This window comes from Geotrypetes seraphini, chromosome 3 (assembly GCF_902459505.1).
Source record: "Geotrypetes seraphini chromosome 3, aGeoSer1.1, whole genome shotgun sequence".
Taxonomy (NCBI): domain Eukaryota; kingdom Metazoa; phylum Chordata; class Amphibia; order Gymnophiona; family Dermophiidae; genus Geotrypetes; species Geotrypetes seraphini.
Genome location: NC_047086.1, coordinates 211,093,542 through 211,113,987, shown reverse-complemented (window position 1 = coordinate 211,113,987; position 20,446 = coordinate 211,093,542). Strand labels below are relative to the sequence as shown.

Below are 20,446 nucleotides of genomic sequence, written 5' to 3'. Positions count from 1 at the left end.
TACATATGCTAGGATAGCTCAGAGACATGGAGGGGCATCGCAGAGAGAAAAACCCTCCAACCACCTCACTACCCAATCATTCAAGTTTCAAGTTTTTATTAAAATTTGATTCAATCACTTATCCAATTTCTAAACGGAATACAGTCAAACCTTGGTTTGCAAGCATAATTCGTTCCAGAAGCATGCTTGTAATCCAAAGCACTCGTATATCAAAGCGAATTTCCCCATAGGAAATAATGGAAATTCAGATAATTCATTCCACAACCTACAAACTTTAATACAAAATACTATATGTACTTGTATTGCAAGACCTCGCTCATTTAGAACAGTCACTATACTGTAGCATCAGAGAGAAAAACCATCGGCTCAGTTATGATGATGTGACGCGTGTATTCTGTATGTACTCGTATTGCAAGACCTCGCTCATTTAGAACAGTCACTGCACTCCCGCAGCGTCAGAGAGAGAAGAACCATCGGCTCAGTTGTGATGTGTGTATACTGTATGTACTTGTATTGTAAGAAATGCATTGCTTGTATATCAAGTTAAAATTTAATAAAATGTTTTGCTTGTCTTGCAAAACACTTGCAAACCAAGTTACTTGCAATCCAAGGTTTTACTGTACAAGTTAAAATATATAGGAAAAACAAAATTATAATAAGATAAAAACAATACCATTAACAACAGAGGAATTAAAAAGAATTGAAGAGAAACAACATCAAATTAACTTGATTTCTAGCTAAGTTATCTTTTTGCACATATTTGATAATATTCACTGAATATTTGTATACTGTGTTGGTATTTTTCCTTTGCCCTGATATATTTTTTGACTTGGGCTGAAAATCAGCAGAGGGGTATTTATTTGGCTTCAGCTTGTGTATGTTTTAGTGGTAGCTCAAGGTGAATTATATTCTAATATAACTTCTGACCTTCCTGAGTTCTCACCCCTATCCCCTTGTACACTATCTTTTTCAGGTGACCTCTCTGCGCTGGCTGCAAATACATGCAACACCCCACCAGGAGCTCTGCTGGCAGCCCTTCAGAGCCCCTTAGGACTGCAGCTGTATCAGAACCAGGCACCCCTGCTGGGTCAGGGAACCAGCTCGAGTCCACTGCCTTGGCTCTCCCAGAACCTTCAGGTATGTGTGGACATGTATTCTATCTTCTAGCCTTCTGTAGGGAATTTTAATATTTGGGCTGCTTTTAAAAGTTTAATAAGGTTTTATTGAAATGCTGCCATTCGTTACAGCAACAATTCAGAGCAATAAATGCTCAGAGTGTTCCAGGCAACTTGGAGAAATGCACATTTTAAGCCTGTCAGATATCTTCTGTTTTAAGGGCTGCTTCCTGCTATCCTCTTTGGAGGAAGGGAGCACTATTCGACAGATTTAGATAGTTTTGTAATTGTAGGACTTTATTTGTTTTTTCTGTCAAATTTCAACCAAATCTGTTGACAGAGAGGACCCCTAATATGTGTGTACATGCAAAGAGATTGAAGGGTAGGTAAGCAAGAGTAGTAGACACTTCATCGATGTTATGCACCTAAAAATGATTCCTCATTATCCAGATAGACTAAACCAGTCCAGACTATTGGGTTATATCCTCTGACCAGTAGATGGAGGTAGGAAAAAAAATCCAAGTTCTGATAACATCACAAGTATAATAGCTAGTGCAGCCTGGAGTTAGTCAGTATTTTTCTCTCCCTTCCAGCAGAGATCAGTTTGGGCTGGTGCAGCTGATTTCTTTCTAGACAAGTCTGAATCCCATGGTTCCTAGCTTCAGCTAGAGCCTGGCTGGTTGGGAACATGGGCTGTGTGCTCTCCCTTGGATTGGTCCATGAACTAGTTCCAGGTTGATTTTGGGTGCTGTTAGCCTCTTCTGGCTCCTGGAGTCAGTAACTGACATGGGCCCCTAAGCCAGTGGGGTTTTAACACCTGCCCCTCCTTCCTACTCCTAATCCTTCCTAGGAACCGCTGCAAACAAAAAAGGAAGAAAAAGAAGACTCCTCACGCTCGTTTGCAAGCAACCCTAAAGTTGTTAAAAGAATAAAAAAGAAAAGACAAAAAAGAACCAAACAATAAACAAAAGCTTGCTGTGCTGAACCCCTGTGATGGGGGATTCAGAGGTTGCTGTGCAGATTGGCTTTGCATTCAAGCCTGAGGAGAGCTTGCTGGAGCATCAGATCAATGCTGGCTGGAGATGTGGTTCTTGTAGCAGCCACCGAATATCGGTGGCAGTTGACTCGGCATGCCCTGATTATGGAATGGTGCCATGAGAGGTGCCTGAGATTTTGGCCAGGCTGTCTCCGGGTTAAAGTAGGAGTGCATCAGTGATTATTCCTGTGGCCTCCTTTCTCACTACGGACACATGGCTTTTGGCAGGAACCATGGCATCTAGAATTCGAGGCACAGGGCTCCTGCCATTCTTGGGGTGGGGCAGCTTTCTTAGCTGATCTCTTTATGACTTGGTCACTTGTGTTCTAGCATGGTTGTAACTGCAATGGCAGCCTGGTGGCACCTTTGACTGCAGCACTGGAGTCATCTCCTTTTTGGTGAAGATCTGGAGAAGTTGGCCAAGGACAGGAGAGTCCCACATAATTTCAGGGAATCATCTAGGTCTGGGAGAAAGGACTTACTATTGTTCAAGGAAACTGGCTGGCTCTGGTGACTGGGGCCAGAAGGGTCCATTCTTTACTGGCACAAAGTATTCCAGAGATGGCAAAGGCCTTTAAGGGTTCTCCATCATCCTTCAGAAAGGAGCCCAATATAGGTCAGGGAGTCCCTCCTGGACCGGTGCAGGTGGGCAGTTGGTTGTGTTTTTTTCCCCCCCGAGATTGGGCCCTTTTTACCTCAGACCAATGGGTCCTGGAAGTTGTCCATAATGGTTGTCTTGGATTTTGCCTCTCCAGTTTTAGATGCTTTTATCATATCTCCCTGCGTCACTCTTCTCAAGCATCAGGCTGTCATGTCTTCTTGGAAGTTCCTTGGCTTTCAATGGAAGCTCTCTGCTCTGTGATTACTTCTGTCCAGCCAGGGAAATTTCTGTCCCCTTTGGACCAAGTGGAAACCTATTCCCCATCATTATTTGGCTAAAGCACAGGTGGTTTCTCCAGTTCTGCATGCTGGGCAGGCATTTTCAGTTCCAGATTCTCCCCTTTGGGTTTACCATGGCACCTCAGACCTTTTTCAAGGTTATGGTGGTGGTAGTGGCCTTTCTCCACAGGAAAGGCGCATGAGTGCATCCCTATCTGGACAGTTGGCTGGTTGGTGACTTGGAGGTGAATTTGAGAATGGCAACCTCCCAAGGTCTCCTGGTGCTCCAGGATCTTGGCTGGGTTATTAACAAGAAATGATTTTGAGCCCTCCCATGACCTAGAGTACCTAGGTGTGAACTTCCTGACTGGTTGGAGCTGTATTTGTCTGACATAGGAGTGGGCCTGCAAACTGCAGGCACAGAAGACTTTTTGCGCTCAGTTGACACAGATCATGGGATTACCTCCAGCTGCTGGGTCTAATGGCAATGCTCAATGTGATTCCATGGGCTAGTGCACACATAAAGCCCTTGCAGAGTATATTCCTCTCTTGCTGGAGTCCCAAGCCCCAGTAGTTCAAGGTCCATCTGCCTTTTCCAGCCTTGCTGTAGAAGGACTTGTCCTGGTGATGCAGTGCCATTCATCTCTTCAGTGGGGTCCCGTTGGATGTTCCCAACTGAATGGGGTCACAGCTGATGCAAGCCTCAGTCTAGATAGCCCTTTGTTTGACCCATGGTCTGCAGGGCATATGGTCAGCAAAAGAGGCCTGCCTATCAATCTCATGAGGGCTAGAGTGATTTGCCTGGTGCTCCTAGGCATCCTATCCCTCCTGTGGAGGAGGGCAGTGAGAGTTTTCTTGCACAACATAACAGCACTGGCTTATATTCACAAGCAGAGCATCAGTGGTTCTGGAGATCCGTTGGCCATGTGTTTGAGCCACACATTCCATCTCAGGTCTCTCAGCAATACACATTGCTACGGTAGACAATGTGTAAGCAGACTTTCTTAGTCATTAGGACTTAGATCTAGCAGAATGGTCCCTGAGCATGGAGGCCTTCCAAGTCATTGTGGATCACTGAAGGAAGCCAGTGCTTGATCTCATGGCATCAGCCCTAATGTAAAGTGTCCACAATTCTTCAGTTGTAGAGGTCCAGAGGCTCTCAGGAGAACAATATGTTGGTCTAGCCCTGGCTGGCACAGGCCCTCCTGTTAACGTTTCCTCCCTGACTGTAGGGAGGAAGTTGTGTCAGATTGCTTATCATCCTGGGCTGGTTATTTTGATAGCCCCGTTTTAATAGCATACCTAAAAAACCGAGACATTCTCAAAAAATCACACATTCAAATGAGGTCGGTGGACAGCAGCGAAGATTCGCTAAATTTGCATATGCCCATTGCTGGTGATAGCGATGGGCACATGCGCAGAAAAAACACTGTCAATGAAAAATAAAAACACAACAGCGGGATAGATGCCCGCACTCTCTTGCTGCACTAAACCCCCCTCTGCAACTCAACCTGACCCTCCCTCCCCCCACAGCAGGAGAGATGCCTATTCTCTCCTGTTGCACTAAACTCCCTGCCGCGAGTGCTGTGCTGCAAATGGTGCAGACATGGTATCATTAATCCTAATATGGGCTTGCGGTACCTGAGTTCTTTGTTTTCCACAGAGCAAAGAAGTTGTGTTTTCTAGTGCTGCGTTGCCTTCCCTCAGTGCGTTTGACTGTGAGATTTAATTTTCACTTATTTTTTTCCTATGGGTTTTTCCTTTCTTCTTCAGTCTTTGTGAGTAAAAAAACCAAAACTTTTCTCAATTTTATTTCATTTTACCTCATTCCTCTTTTAAGGCCTGGGATCTTGATTTTGTGTTCAGCCAGTTTTTCTTTTCTCTATAAAAACTGAGTTTGATTTTACTGTTCAAATTTTCTTGTCCATGTCGAAGGCATTGACTGGATTTAAGAAATGTTGTCGATGTCAGCAGCATTTTCCATCACTGATCCACACAGCTGGTGCATCCAGTGTTTGGGGCATGAACATCGAGTGGATTCTTGCATTCGTCTTTCTACTCTTCAGAAGCATTCGCTAAAGGCATGGCGGCTTCAGCAGGAAAAACATTTTCGGTCATGTTTTGGAGAAAAAGTCTCAATTATTCAGTACCATCAATGCCTGCATTGACGTTGACATTGGCATCAGACATTCCTGCATCCGGAAAGCCTGCTAAGAGGCCGACCACTTCCAAACCAGCGTCATAGGCCTCGTCAGCATCGAGTCTCTCGATGCAGGCCAAACCTCAATGCCAACGTTCTCCTCCTGTTCAGGCTGTCTCTCCTACAGGGTGTGCATCCTCTTTGAGGTCTCCCACCCTGAGGCATCCTGCTGCACCATTGATACCCACTCAGACTCAGGTATTGGTGCAGGATATTCAATCCAGGGCTGATGACTTTCTGCGCAAAGAGATTGGAGACATGTTCAAGCTAATCTCCATGCCAGTGTCCACACCAATCTCATTGGTTTCAGCCTAGCCTGAGCGTAGCTCTCAAAGGCTGCAAGGTACTGTTTCAGAATCTGCTCATACATGTCGCTCTGCTTTGCATCAACATTCTTCAAGTCGACATCAACATTTGTCCTTGGAGCATCCTTCTGCTTCCACAAAGCATCGATGCTCTCGTTCACGACATCGGCAATCCTCTTCATCAGAGCATCGATCACCATCAAAGCCCGACATCCTTCTTCACATAGAGGCATTGAGGTCTTCATCTGGACACCGAAAATCCTCATCAAAACATTGATGTTCCTCATCGAGGCATCGACGTTCTCCTTTTAAGTATTCCACCTCGAAGCATACATCTTCTCGTTCATCTCGGTACCGACGAGATCCATCTTCAGCTTCCTCAGGTCGGTACTATCATTGCAGAGACTCTCCAAACCTCAATCAGGACTCTGATTTACTTTCTGATCACAGAGTAGGAGGCTAATTTCTCAGCTCCTGAGTCATATGGAATCCCTTCTGAATCGTCCCCTCTTCCACCTAGATGATCACCTCTTAAAGGGCTCTCTTTCACCAAATACAATAGGCAGTTCTAAAAGCTTTTAAGCTCTTAAAGTGCTGGTGCACTTTTCACTGTTTGTGCCGGGCTCCATGGATGACATCGCCCACAGTGAGAATATTTGCCTGCTGTGTCCGGATAACACCTGTTACAGTAAGTAACTGTGCTTTCTCAGGAACTGCATTTTAAAAACCAGATGGGACATGACACAGCAGTACAGTTTGCAAAGCAGCCTCTCTCTTTTTAAATTACTTCTCTGAAGGTTTTTTGTTGTTGGGTTTTTTTTTTTTTTTTTTACTGTGATAAGACTATTGCCGATTCCAGAAAGATTGCCTATATAGAATTTCTTTCTGGCAGTTTCAGGAGAGAGAAAGGGAGTCCTTCCTGATGAGGCAGCTTGTTCATGTACTGGCCACAGAGGTGCTCCATGGCAACGTGGCTACTTGGCCATTCTGTATTTATTTATTTTAAAAATGTATAGCCTGTTTAAACCTAAGCAGGTTACCAAAAAAACATACAAAATCTTAACAGAACAAAATCAAGACATTCGTATGTAAGAGAATGTGGCTTGCAATTTCAACTGTTGGGGGCTAGTTTTGAGTGTGCATCCACCAAATATTGTAAGATGCCTATGATATATCAGTTTGAGATATCCAAGCTTTATTATAAGCTCAAATGGTTTTTTTTAATCTTCCCTATACCTAATTAAACCCCCCTTTTTACTAAATCGCGATAATGGTTATTAGTGCAGGGAGCTGTGCTGAATGCTCCATGTTGCTCCCAACGCTCATATATGAACATCTGGAGCAGCGTTCAGCACGGCTCCCTGCACTAGTAACCGCTATCGCGGTTTAGTAAAAAGGGGGGGGGGGGTAAGTTCATGTAAAAGTGGGAGTAGATGAAAATGCTATGCTGTGGGAGTTTTAGTATTCTCTCTGTAATACTGTTATTCCACAGAGAATGGCAATAAAATTATTTGTTCATACATTTTCTTTTAATGTTCCTTCTGAACACAGCCGAGCAGTGGTCCAACGTTGGAAAGACAGGTCAGCACACCACTACTTCGTGGAACCAGCCCCTCTCCATCCCCCAACTTGTCAATGGGACATCAGCCACTGGATCGGAGTCAGAACTTGATGGGGAGGAATAATGTTTCTGCTGCTCCTCTACCTCCTCCGTGCTCAGATGCAGCACGGAAAGTTCAGAACTTGGTTTCGTGTCTCTCTCGCCTCAGCCCTGCCCTAGAAGCAACCACTACAAGTGCCTTAGACTGTAGCTGTGATGCTAAGCCCTTGTGTCTTCCGGAACTAGAGAGCCCCATGGCCCTGGAAGAGACTGGCTGCACCAAGGACCTGATGAGTGAAGCTGGTCAGCAGTCTCAGCCACTTTACTATGGTTTCTCAAGCCAGGAGACAGACAAAGGAGAGCATCCCTTGCAGAGATCTCCATTAAAACGGGTGAAGCGGGTTACCAGGGGCAGGGGTCCAATAAAAGGCCTCAATGGAGACCTGAGCAGCCCCAAGGACACAGAACCCCCCTCCAGCGTCAAGTCTTCTGAAAATGAACTGAGTCACTCATGTGCCTTAAAGAGTCTGGATGCAGCAGTGCCAGCATATGTGGGCCGTGCCAGAGGCCGGAGGCCTGGAACACATTTCAATGGGCAGCGGGAAAGACTCAAGATAGAGGAGCCATCTGTTTGTCTGTCTCATCCTGCCTGGAGGTGTAATGGAGAGGTGTCATTTTGCAGCACTGACTCTGCAATGGACGAAGTAATGAGTCGAAGAGCACCAGATCAGGGCATGATCACAGATGAGATTCTGGGTCCACCACCAAAGAGTGAGCCCAATCCGGAGATAATAGAGGTTGGTCATGTAATTCCACCATACCTTTCATTGAGTGTTATTTGTCCCTAATATTGCTAGAGAAGGGCTGGTGCTTAGTAGCAAATGTTATGTATGCGGAGGAGGTGGTGTTAACTCTCAAGCATACTAAGGCCAGCGATGATGTGAAAGCCTTGTTCGCAGCTCCTGGGGAGAAGAACATTGAGCACGGCTTGTTTCCCAAACTATTTGGCCCTGATGCAGTGGGTTTGAATCTTTGCCCACGAAACGCTGGCCACGTTGGCTTTCTTGAAATACAAGCGCTGACTCAAGATAAGTAGGCTTTTTGAACGATAAATGTTGCCTAGAGGTTAACAGGATGGATAGCAATGGCACAATAAGAGTTAACTACTAGAGATAAATGAAAGAATGCAGTCTCACGAATTATGTAAGAGTGTAATGAAAGGAATAGAAATGAAATAAACATAATGTTTTAACAAAGCTTTATAAAATTGAATAAATTAAAAAAATAGAAATAACTAATTTATATTAGATTTAAAATAGAAATAACTAATTTATATTAGATTTAGTCTTTTGGAATAAATTAAAATAACGGGAGTAAGGCCAATGATTGGAGAATAAGGAGCAAAAACAACTACGCTGAATACCTCAGTCATTGAATTCGACTACGCGTAGGCTCCATTACTGAGGCCGACTCCTGTATGTAGAATAGAACTTTCATTTACATTTAATTATAAGTGGGAATCACTTGGTTTATATTATTTTGTTTAGTCCTCCCACTAGGGAACTTTAATTTAGTGTGTTGAGAAGAAAACTCAACCATCAGTTGGTGGCAAAATGTAATTGGCATACTTGGGCTCTGCTTTAGCTGAGTTTTGAAAGTTGCTATGATTGTGTTCTTTGACCAAGCACTGTCACTCTTATAGCAGGGCTGAGATGGTATAAAATGGGAAAAATTCTCCAAGTAGCTGCAATAAATGGCTTATGGTGCTATAACCTATTAGATGCCAGTTCTTTTTGACCTGAAATTGCAAAAGAGCAGTAGGAAACTGCCAGGTTGAAAAAAAGTTACAAGCATTGAAGGTAAGGGGAGAAGCAATAATCAGCAGCAGATTATCCATTTTGGGCAGTATTACTTCTAATAGTCACTGTTCCATTTTTAAGAGGTCAGAGGTGTGTTTCTCTTGCTTGAACACATCAGACTGTTTGTCTGAAAGTGTACAAGAAACTGCAGTAGAGGGCAACCGAAACCAGGGTTTTCTGTTTTGTCCCAAACAGAATCTGCAGCTGAAATTTGCTTAGTTTTGGCAAAAGTGTCGCCCTGTCTCTGCAGGCCTCCTCCCCTGGCAGAAAGCAGACAACACCACCCAAGGGCTCTCCACAGGCCTACCTTTAGACATATTGATGGTATAAAGGCTTTTCAGGGCAGGAGTGATCTCGAGTTGCTCCTTGCCTGTTCCAACTACATAGTCAAAATTGCTGCTACGACTTCCTGAAGCAGCCTTGTGGGAGGTCGTGGCAGCCATTTTGAGATTAGAACTGGCATGAACAGGAGTGACTGGAGATGCTCAACTTCCAGTCTCAAAATGGCTACTGCAACCTCTTGGAGTGGAGGAGTGGTCTAATGGTTAAAACAGCTGCCTCAGCACCCTGAGATTGTGAGTTTGATTCCCACTGCAGCTCCTTGTGGCTCTGAGCAAGTCACTTAACACTTCATTGCCCCAGGTACAAAATAAGTACCTGTCTAAAATATGTAAACTGCATCCCCCTTTACCCTAGTCTCGTCAGCCATTTTAGCTGCATAACTGATGGACAGAAGCAACTTGAGATTGCTCCTTCCCCAAAGAGCCACTAGACCGCCAGGACATCTAAAGGTAAGATGGTGTGGAGTTGGCAAGCAGAGATTGGTCATGAGGTATGAGGTGTGGGGTGGAGGTGGTGGGTTGGTTTCAGCTGAAAGTTCATGGCATGAAATTTGAAACCGAAATTTCAAAATTTAGTAAGCCTCTAAATTGCAGATGTGTGGAGTTTGAGGTGATTATATTGGCCGTTGATTACTCTGTGAAGCACTGTAGAGTAGATTTTTATGTAGGCCATGATTCACGATGAAAGCAATTTTCAAAAGCTATTTACCTAGGTAAAAGTATCTGAAAATTGACCCTTCTGATACTGGCTAAATATTACAGGTAGGGTTCAACTTTATACCTTCATCAAGCAGCTTGGAGTGAATTTAGGTCAGGGGAGAAAAACTGCATATAGCCAAAATGTTCATATCTGTGTGTTTTTCATTAGAAAGTACCCACAGAAAAAAATTAATGCAAATATTTCTGAGTGAAAACTGAAAGCCCTTTGAAAACTGGTGTAAAAAGTTTGAAAACAGCCCAGAGAGTGCAGAAAGTTTATCAGTCAGTGTTTGCTTGGTTTGGAAATGCTACCTTTTTTTGGTCTAAGTATTTATTTTTCTGCAACTTCAAGAGGGAAAAATTTTACATTACAACATTTCTCTAGCTATTATTTTTTATGTGGAAAGTGGTGCTGAATTTTGCTTGATCCTTTGGAGAGCAAGTTTCAAAGGACATTTACCAAGTTAAAAGGACGCTTCTGAAACTGCACCAGGTCTGGATTGATGCATGCTCATTCTGGGCCCCTTTTACAAAGCCGTGGTAGTGTGATTCCCTCGCAGCAAATGCACTGAAGCTTATTCAGTTCCTGTGGACTTTAGTGCATTTGCCATGGAAGAATCGCTACTGTGGCTTTGTAAAAGGGACCCTGTTTTTTTATCTGCAGAAAGGGTGAGCAGAATCCACAGTCATTGCAAATCCCTGTGTATTCTGGAAATTGCTTCCTAATTACAGTATTTGGATAAAAGTTTATCAGTGCTTTTTGCCCAAGTTTTTATGTGTCTGGTTTTTGGCCTTCCAGAAGCTGCAGGTGTGGGCAAAAAAGTGGCAAATGAGTTTTAACATTGAGAAATGCAAGGTCGTGCATGTAGGGAAAAAGAACCCAATGTTCAGCTGCAAAATGGGGGGATCATTGTTAGGGGTGAGCAACCTTGAAAGAGACCTGGGGGTGATGGTGGACACAACATTAAAAGCATCGTCACAGTGTGCGATAGCAGCAAAGAAAGCGAACAGAATGTTGGGTATTATTAAAAAGGGTATCACAACCAGGACGAAGGAAGTCATCATGCCGCTGTATCGTGCAATGGTGCGCCCGCACCTGGAGTACTGTGTCCAGTACTGGTCACCGTACCTCAAGAAGGACATGGCAGTACTTGAGGGGGTCCAGAGAAGAGCGACTAAATTGATAAAAGGTATGGAAAACTTTTCATACGCTGACAGGTTGAAAATGCTGGGGCTTTTCTTCCTAGAAAAGAGGAGACTTAGAGGAGACATGATAGAAACCTTCAAAATCCTGAAGGGCATAGAGAAGGTAGACAGGGACAGATTCTTCAGACTGTGGGGAACCACAAGTACTAGGGGTCACTCGGAGAAATTGAAAGGGGACAGGTTTAGGACAAATGCTAGGAAGTTCTTTTTTACCCAGAGAGTGGTGGACACATGGAACGCGCTTCCGGAGGTTGTGATAGGCCAGAGCACAGTACAGGGGTTTAAGGAAGGTTTGGATAAGTTCCTGAAGGATAAGGGGATTGAGGGGTACAGATAGAAGCAGAGGTAGGTTATATAAATGGTCAGGAACCACTTCACAGGTCATAGACCTGATGGGCCGCCGCGGGAGCGGACCGCTGGGCGTGATGGACCTCTGGTCTGACCCAGTGGAGGCAACTTCTTATGTTCTTATGTGATCTAATCTTAACCAATGAGATGTCCTATCACAAATATGAAGTCTCTATAAGTAAAGCTCTGTAATGGCCTATTTATATGGTTTCTAGAGGATACTGTAGGGCCCCAAAGTGACAGTTTTGAAAAAGGGGTCCTAGAATAGGGTCATCCACCCTAGAGGATCTGGGAGAAGATGAAAATGATCCATTCTCTTTTCTTCATTGGGCTGCCTACATTACAGGGGCTTCTTGGATGGAATTTACACCACCACGTACTACAGTTTTCCTGTTATAATAATTTATCTACATTTTAAAAGATGATGTGTTAACTTTTTTGTGATGTCCATTTGTCTTTAGTACAGAAATATGCATAGTTAAACTTCTGTCCGATGGCAGAGTACCATTTTAAAAATATTCTCTGTCACCCATTCCTCAGAAAAGCTCACTGGCTACCCATTTCACATAGAATTACTTTCAAAATACTACTTCTTTTAAAGTTCAATCTAATCACATTCCATCCTTTATAGATAGGATGTTAATCCCATATGATCCACATTCTTTCCAACAATATCTTTTAGCAGTCCCTTCAGTCCGCCAATTGTTTTGTGATACAACGCGGAAAACAATCTTTTTCTGTAACCGTTCCCACACTGTGGAATGCTTTACCTCTGACCTTAAGACAAGAAAAGAATCTCAATAATTTTAAATCTAATCTTAAAACATTTCAGAGATGCTTTTGAGATTTATACTTAATTTTTTATTCAAAACCTCTGACATCAGGCCTTACATTAAAGATTCCCTTGTTACCTTTTTTTATTTTATGCAATGTATCCTCCCCATTTGCCCATGTGTATCATGTTGCGTCTGTATTGTAACTGTGAATTTGTTCCCTTTATTTTATATTTTAAACTTTTTAATATTTTGTATTAATTGGAAACCACTTTGAGTATAAAATTGGTATATCAAGACTCAAATAAACTTGAAACTTGATAACATGAGGATGGTTGTCTGCATAACTTGCAGCCCCTCCTCCCCCCATAGAGGGTAAAATACACCCCGATGCAAACAAGACACATTTCTAAAACCATTTTCCTGGTTAAAATGATTTGGATGAAAGTTGCCTGGCTAAACCTTCACATTTCTAGCTAGGTCCAAAAGAAGAGTACACTTCCCCCTCCGTATTCGCGGTGGTTAGGGGCAGAGCCGGCCTGTGAATATTAAAAAAAAAACCAAATAATATTTGGGCCGGTTCTGCCCCTAACCCCCGCTTCCCCTTGGCTATTTTAAGCCCTGTAAGCCCCCCCCCTTAAGCCTTACCTGGTGGACTAGTGGGTTTTCAGGCAAGAGCAATCTTTCCACGCTCCTGTCCCGTGCAGATCGCTCACAGGAAATGGCTGCCTTGAACTCCCGTAGTCTCTCGAGCCATTTCCTGTGAGCGATCTGCACGGGCAGGAGCGTGGGAAGATCGCTCCTGCCCCGAAAACCCGCTAGACCACCAGGTAAGGCTTAAGGGGAAGCTTACAGGGCTTAAAATAGCCTGAAAAAAGAAAAAGGAATTTTAGGTTTAAAATCGCGAATAAGTGAATCCGTAGATACGGAAACCGCAAATACGGAGGGCAAGTGTAAATAAAATAGCTTGTACTCGTTTAGGTTTTCAATGTGTACAGGCTATGTTGCTGTCCCTCAGCTATCCATACAAATAGGAAGGATGAAGTACTGTACTTGGATGAATGGTTTTTATGTGCTGTTCTTGTTCAGAAGGAAAGCATGCATCTCATTTTCCTTTGAAAACCGCCTGCAGTGGGTATAGGTTCAAAGTAGCTAAATGTTTAGGCATCATTTGGGGAAGGATTTTATGTTCAGAGAGGATATAAACTAAAATTAATATTCCTTAGCATCTTATCAGATCAGTCCAGAAAAATGGGTTGTGTCCATCTACCAGAAGATGGAGGTGGAGAATGAAAATAATTCTCAGGTGATTTGCCCTTTAAGGGTGTCATGCAGCATAGAATGATCAGTATTTTTCTGTCTTCCAAGCAGATAGATGATGAGCTGCTCCTGACCTGCTGGTGTCTAACTAGTTTCAGTGAAACTTTAACTACTTTGGGGTTTTGTGCTCCAGGGTAGAGAATGACACAGGGACAAATTTGTCCCAGCAGGAACTCAGTATCCCTATTTTGTCCCTGCAAGTTTTGTCCCTGTCCCTACCCCATTCCTGTAAGCCAGGGCTGCCCAATCCAGTCCTCGAGATCTACTGGCAGGCCAGGTTTTCAGGATATCCACAATGAACATGCATGTGAGAGATTTGCATACCAAGAAGGCAGTGCAGGCAAATCTTTCTCATGCATATTCATTGTAGATATCCTGAAAACCTGGCCTGCTAGTAGATCTCGAGGACTAGACTTGGGCAGCCCTGCTGTAAGCTCTACCTTAACTGCACAAGCCTCAAACACTTATGATTTTAAAATATTTGAGGCTTGTGCAGATAAGGACGGAGCTTGCAGGAATGGGGCAGGGACAGGAAAAGAACTTGTGGGGACAGGGACAAATTTGTCCTTGTAATTCTCCTGAGCCAGTTTTATGCTGAGTCTCAATTGAGTTGTGAGTGCCTATTTGTCTTGTTCTCCTGAACCAGTTTCTCAGCTGCATTTCAGTTGAGTAGGAGTCAGCTTACCAAATTTTACTATTGTAAAATCCAGACCCATAAACCTACCCTGCTGTGCCCAAGCCACGTTCTGTTCCACCTCAGCCCTGCCCCCTCAACCTGTTCTCATGCTCAGAGCCACATCAGGAGGGCATCTGCACAAGCGCATGTGTGATGCGATGATGTCATATGCATGCATGTGATGTCACCATGATACATGTGCAGATGCCCTTCCAACATGGTCCCGAGAGGGAAATTTTTCAAAACCTGGATAAAGTGTTGGGTTTTCAAAAGCCATCTGGATGCCTCGACATGTCCGGATGTCTGGTATCTCTAAGTAGGAGGGACGGGCCCTCTTGGGCTTATTCTCCTGATCCTGTTTAATAACTGGGTTTCAGCTGGGGGGGGGGTTCTTATTTGTCATAAGCTCTTGTTAAAAAAAAAAAAAAAGCAGCTATTCTATGGAACTGAGGTATATCTCGGAGGTTTCTGAGATACCTACCTCCCCCCCTCCCCACTACCCACATCTCCCTTGGAAGTCAACTGTTTTCATCGAGCCTGTTCAGATTTATTTCAGCTATTTCAGTGTATTAGTGCTGTCAGGCCTAGATTCTCAAAAAATCATGTTAAAAAACGATGGGCTGCTATCGCAGCCATTCTGGTAGTGATTTTAAAAAAGCGAGTAGTTCTCCAAAAAATGCTCATGTAAATGAGGTTGGTAGAGAGTAGCAAAGACTCATTAAATTTGCATGGGCACATGTGCAAAATAAACACAAAAAGAAAAAAACCCCAAAACACAACAACAGCAGGAGAGATGGCCACTCTCTCCTGCCACCAAGCGACCCCCACCAGCAGTGGAAGAGACCATTCTTTCCCGCTGCCACAAAACAACCCCCCTCTCCCCACCCCCCACCCACCGTGCCTCCAACGACTGACACCCTCTCCCCCTTACCTTGATTTAATGGTTGACTGGAGGGATGCCTTCTCCCTTTGACCAGCTGGCCCGCCTCTTCAAAATGGGCCTTCCCCTCCCTGGTGATTGGCTCAAGTTTTTTAAGACCACTCCTATAGATGGGGCCTTAAGCATCTGGACCAATCAGAGCTTTAGGCTCCTTGCCAATGCAGCTGGGAAGGGACCTAAGGCTGTGATTGGTTCAGAAGCCTCCCTTAGGAGAGGCTTTAAACAACCTGGTCCAATCAGAGCCTTAAGCCTCTTCACAGTGCATCCCAGGATGCCCCAGGGAGGGGAAGGCCCATTTTGAAGAGGCGGGCCAGCTGGCTGGAGGAAGTAAGCATCCTTCCAGTTAGACATCTAAATCAAGGTAAGGGGGAGAGGGTGTCAGTCATTGGAAACACAGGGGGTTGTTGTTTGCAGCAGGAGAGAATGGGCATCTCTCCTGCTGCTGGGGGATGGGGATGTTGCTTGGTGATGGGAGAGACTGGGCAGCTCTCCCGCTGCGGGGGGACGGGTGTTGTTTGCAACAGGAGAGAATGGGCATCTCTCCAGCTGCTGGGGTTTTAAACAGTTCTGTCACTGTACTGACATCCCTGGACCAGTCGCTGATTTTTGTCACCAAAAGCCGACACCGCGCTTGGAGAATGGCTCAGCAATTTTTAAGAATCCACCAGAGTGCTCATTACAATATTGAAGAGCCATTTGCATGGCAGTGTCAGAGACTGCTAGAAAGCTCGTTAAATGCCGAGATAAGCTGTTTTGATAATCCGCCGCTAAAATGAGTGCAGGCTAAACTGTCAGAAACTAGTTTAGCAACCGCGTTAAAGTTTTGAGAATCTGGCCCTCAGTTTTTCTATTCCTTTTTAAACACACACAGGTATCATCTGGCTTGTTCATTCCTAACAGCAGGGACTCTTTCCTACTTTGTTGCAGGCCGAAAACCTTGGCCTAGAATCACTAAACTCACCGATCCGATCCATGGGCAATCCGTGGCTGAGTCTTCCTGGGCGACCGATTCACTACGAGTCCTCATGCAAATTAATACCAACGGAGGCACGCCCCACAGCAACCCCATGGATCGCTGCAGAGAGATTCTGACGCATGCGCAGACCATTTTCTTTGCCTGTAGATGCGGTCCGCACATGTGCTTGCTCTCCGCTCAAGCAAGGTCAAAACAAGGGGAGGGGGCTTTAATGGAACAGAACATGCTTTTAACCCGCGGGTTAAAACCACGGGCTCGCAGGGAAGGGCGGCAGAGAACAGGAGAGTCGGCAGAGAGCAGGAGAGTTGGCAGAGCTTGCCACCTTGTGCTTTTTCCACAAGGGAGATGTGTTTAAAATGTTTTATTTTGTTGCTTTTATTTTTGTTTTGATACTGGGATTTCAGGGCGGCAGAGAGCAGGTCAGTCGGCAAGGACGTGAGCGACTGGTCCTCAGCAGTCGCTTCTTTTTGGATCGGCCAACCCAATCGGTGTTCCTTCTTCTGTTTAGTGAATCGCTGCCTTCCTACTTTGCATACTATTTCCTGTCATTTGCATGTGTGGATTGGATCGGGCAGAAGAAGGTTAATGAATCGGGTCAGGGTTGGAGAAGGCTTGCAAACTGGTCGGGACACGATCGGTGAGCTTAGTAAATCTTACCCCTTGTTCTTCCAATTTCTTTAAGCAACTAATGTTTCTGTCGGTTTTTAGCTAGTCCTGTTTCTTTGCTGCTTTAAATTTGTCACATTTATTCCCGCCAGAATTTTCTTCCTGTTTTTCAGCTGCTATTAGTTGGTGTTTTTTTTTTTTCTAATTATATTGCCTGACTATCCTAGCTGTATGATTCACAGGAGGCAAATCTGGACATTTATTAGCCTTTCTCTCCTTAAATTTTTTTTATAAAAGCAGCTCACATTAAGTTCCTTTTCGATTTATTCTTTCTCAGGTGTGGATTGTGAAGTCAGCTAATTGCTAATCTAGTGAGCTGCATTTGTCAAAAAGCTGGAAAATACCGCTGTTCATTTGTATGGCCGTTTTCATATCAACTGTATGTATTTTATGTAATCTTATTCTTCGCAGTGTAAGATCTCCTATCTATGTCTGTGCTGGAGATTAAACTTTTATCTTGGCCTAGGACCTCAGCTCTATTTCCCACAATAATCTGTTTTGTGTTTTCTGATGTTATAAAGTTATCTATATTTTTACCTGAGAAAATAATCTTAGTTTCAGCAAGGAAAAAAGGATCCTTTCTTTATTTTCTTTCTTAGCGACATTTCCTAATTAGATGAGCTTTGACATGAGCTACTCATCTCTGGCTTACCAGATTCAGCATGGTACACTTCTCCCTCCGTATTTGCTGTGATAGGGGATTAACAGAACCGCAAATACAGAAAAACCGCGAATAACTTTTTCATATGTTATTCGCTGTTTTCTATTAAAAACCATTGTGAATATAGTGAAACCGCGAATAACATGGTGGGAGACCTGGCCTGTTCCTGAAGGAGAGGCAAAACATGGTGCAGAATACAGAGGGAGAAGTGTAACACTGTTTTTCCAGTTACAGCCAAAGAGGTTTGGTAACTAGTGATGATTCCGAGCTGGCTCAGTTGCCCAGTTCTTCTATTCACAGCCCCTGTGTAACGCAGTTGACCACCTGGGTTGCTCAGTGGCACCCGTCACCTGGGTTGCAAGATTTCAGCATCCACTTGTATTGCCTGGGATGGCAGCCTCCTAGGTTGCACAGATGCAGCGCCTCTTTGGATTTCTTCCCAGTAGCAGCAACCACCACCTATATTGTTCTCCTAAGCAGCAGTCGGTCTAGCTCTCCTACAACATCTACCTGTGTAGTTCTGCTACCACCACCTTTGTTGTGTAGTTGTAGCAGTAACCTGTTTTTGCAGAGCTGCCACAACTGCTAGTTCAGGCAGTCCCCGGGTTAAGAACGAGTTCCCTTTTTTTAAAACATTCTTAAGTTGAATTTGTATGTAACTCAGATCCTGTACAGTACACAGTCTATAAAAACATTAAACATTAACGAAACAGTCCTCAAAACAAAGTACTGTAGTTTAATTAGAAAGAAAAGATCAGAGGTTTACATTTACTTTTGTTCTTCATATGTCCCATTGCTCCTCTCCAGCACCACATCCTACATTTCTCCCTCTCATCTCCCTCTCTCCCCCATGCATCTAAACCTCACGCCTCTCCCACCACTAAGTCCAATATTTCTTTCTCCCTCCCTATGCCCCAAAATTCACCTCTTTCTTAAGTTCCCCGTGTGCACTGTCTCTCTTTCCCTCTCGCTCAAGACATCCATGCCCAACAATTCTCCCTTTTTATTCCCTCCCCCACATCAGCATCTCTTTCCTTCACTCCCTCCATTGTTCCATCCTATCTCCCAAGTTCATACTCCCTTTCTCCTTTCTTCTATCCTTTGTCCGAAGTTTGCGCTCCCTCCCTTCCTTCTGTGTCCCAATATGCCCCTTCTTCCTCCCTTCCTGTGTTAACGCACCCCTTCTTCCTCCCTTCCTGTCCAAATATGACCCTCCTCCTCCCTTCTATGTCCCAGTGCGCCCTCATTGTCTTTCCCTTCATTCTGCATCCCTAATTTGCCTCCCATGGGTATTTACCTCCTCTGGCCGGCTCCCTCCTCCCATCGCAGTTGTCTTTACAAAGCCATAGCCACGGTTCCTGCACGCAGTGACACGGCAGCCTGACCCTTCATGCCTGCCACGGGTGTTTACTTCCTCTGGCCGGCTGTCTCCTTCCAGTGGCACTTCTGTTCGTGAAGCCGTGGCCACTGGTTCCTGCATTCAGCTGCATGCAGCACCTCTATACCACTAGATACCACAGCCGCCTTTATGACACTACTTGCCACTGATGATTGTGGCACCAGCTTCTGTGGTTATCTGTATAAATACAGCTGCACACTCACTTCTATGACTCCTGCTACAGCAGTGAGTTGGATGTCTCCAGTTTTGACAACTATGGCTATAGCTCCAGCTATTGCAGCCACACATGTAACATATTTTGATGTATTTGCTTACGGTTCTTGGCTGTGTCAGTGGACTGTCTTCTCTGGCTTTGGTAGATGACTGTGCCTCATCTACACTGCACAGCTATTTAGTACAGTTTCGCCAGTCACCAATTTGGTTCCGGCTATATAAATTACCTACTTTGTGCGATTCCACAGGCTACCTGTTTTGCACAGCTAAATAGCCACTGCTGTTACACAACTTCAGGAAGTCTCTGATATTGTGGGTTTTATTCTTACCTAACAGGCTCCCATTCTTGGTTTCCCTGCATGAATGTCTTAAACCAGTGTTCTTCAACCGCTGGTCTGCAGACCAATGCCAGGTCACAGAAAATTCCTTTTGGTCTGCGCAGGACCGACGAGATCAATGCACAAAATTCTTGCCGGTCTGTGCAGGGCCAGCGAGAGCTTCCGACAGTAGCTTCCTCCCCTTCCCTCCGCTCCCCTCCCACAGCTCCCAGTACTTGCCTGTAGCAGCGATTCACTTCTGCAGCCTTGGGGCTTTTGCTGAGTTGCAGCCCGCCTCTGATGATGCACCTTCCTCTTTCCTCTGAGTGGTGTGACCCATCAAAGGACCCAAGGCTGCTTAAGTGAATCGCTGCTGCAGGCAAGTACTGAGAGCTGCTGGGAGGGGAGTGGAGGGAAGGGGAGGAAGCCACTGTTGGAGGCTGGGAAGCTGCTGGCTAAAGGGAGAGCTGCTACTGGACCTGGAGGGAGGGAAAATAGATGCTGCTGGGAGGGGAGGAGGGAAAGGGAAGGGAAGAGAGTTACTGTTGGATAGGGGGAGGAGGGAAGGGAGAAGGGGGTACTGCTGGACAGAGGAGGAGGAAAAAAGGAAGGAAACAGCTGGAAGGGAGATTAGAGGACTGGAAAGGGGTCAGGTTGGAATGGAGAGATCAAATGAGGGAAAGAGGAGAGACAGGAATGAGAAAGTAAAGAGAGATTGATGCTGAGAAGGGGGTCAGCAGAGAAATAAGGAGAGAGGGACAAAGATGCTAGAACTGGTGTAGGAGAGGTAAAAATGAAGAGAGCAGTGAAGCTGGAATAAATCATGTAAAAAGGAGAGAGGGGGGCGCAGGCTAAATGGAAAGGGGAGAGGGGCAAAGAAAAGGCAGATACCATATGGAAGGGGGAGAGGGCAGACA

General features: G+C 44.7%; 1 protein-coding gene across 4 annotated transcripts in view; it reads left to right on the top strand.

Annotated features, from left to right (window-relative positions):
* Nucleotides 1-20,446, top strand: part of MBD6 (methyl-CpG binding domain protein 6) — a 113,823-nt gene that overhangs the window by 86,014 nt on the left and 7,363 nt on the right. For all 4 annotated transcript variants that reach the window (XM_033938091.1, XM_033938092.1, XM_033938090.1 and 1 more), the window contains 2 exons: nt 974-1,137; nt 7,087-7,932. In XM_033938091.1, coding sequence (XP_033793982.1) covers nt 974-1,137; nt 7,087-7,932 — 1,010 coding nt within the window. The remainder of the gene's footprint in view (nt 1-973; nt 1,138-7,086; nt 7,933-20,446) is intronic.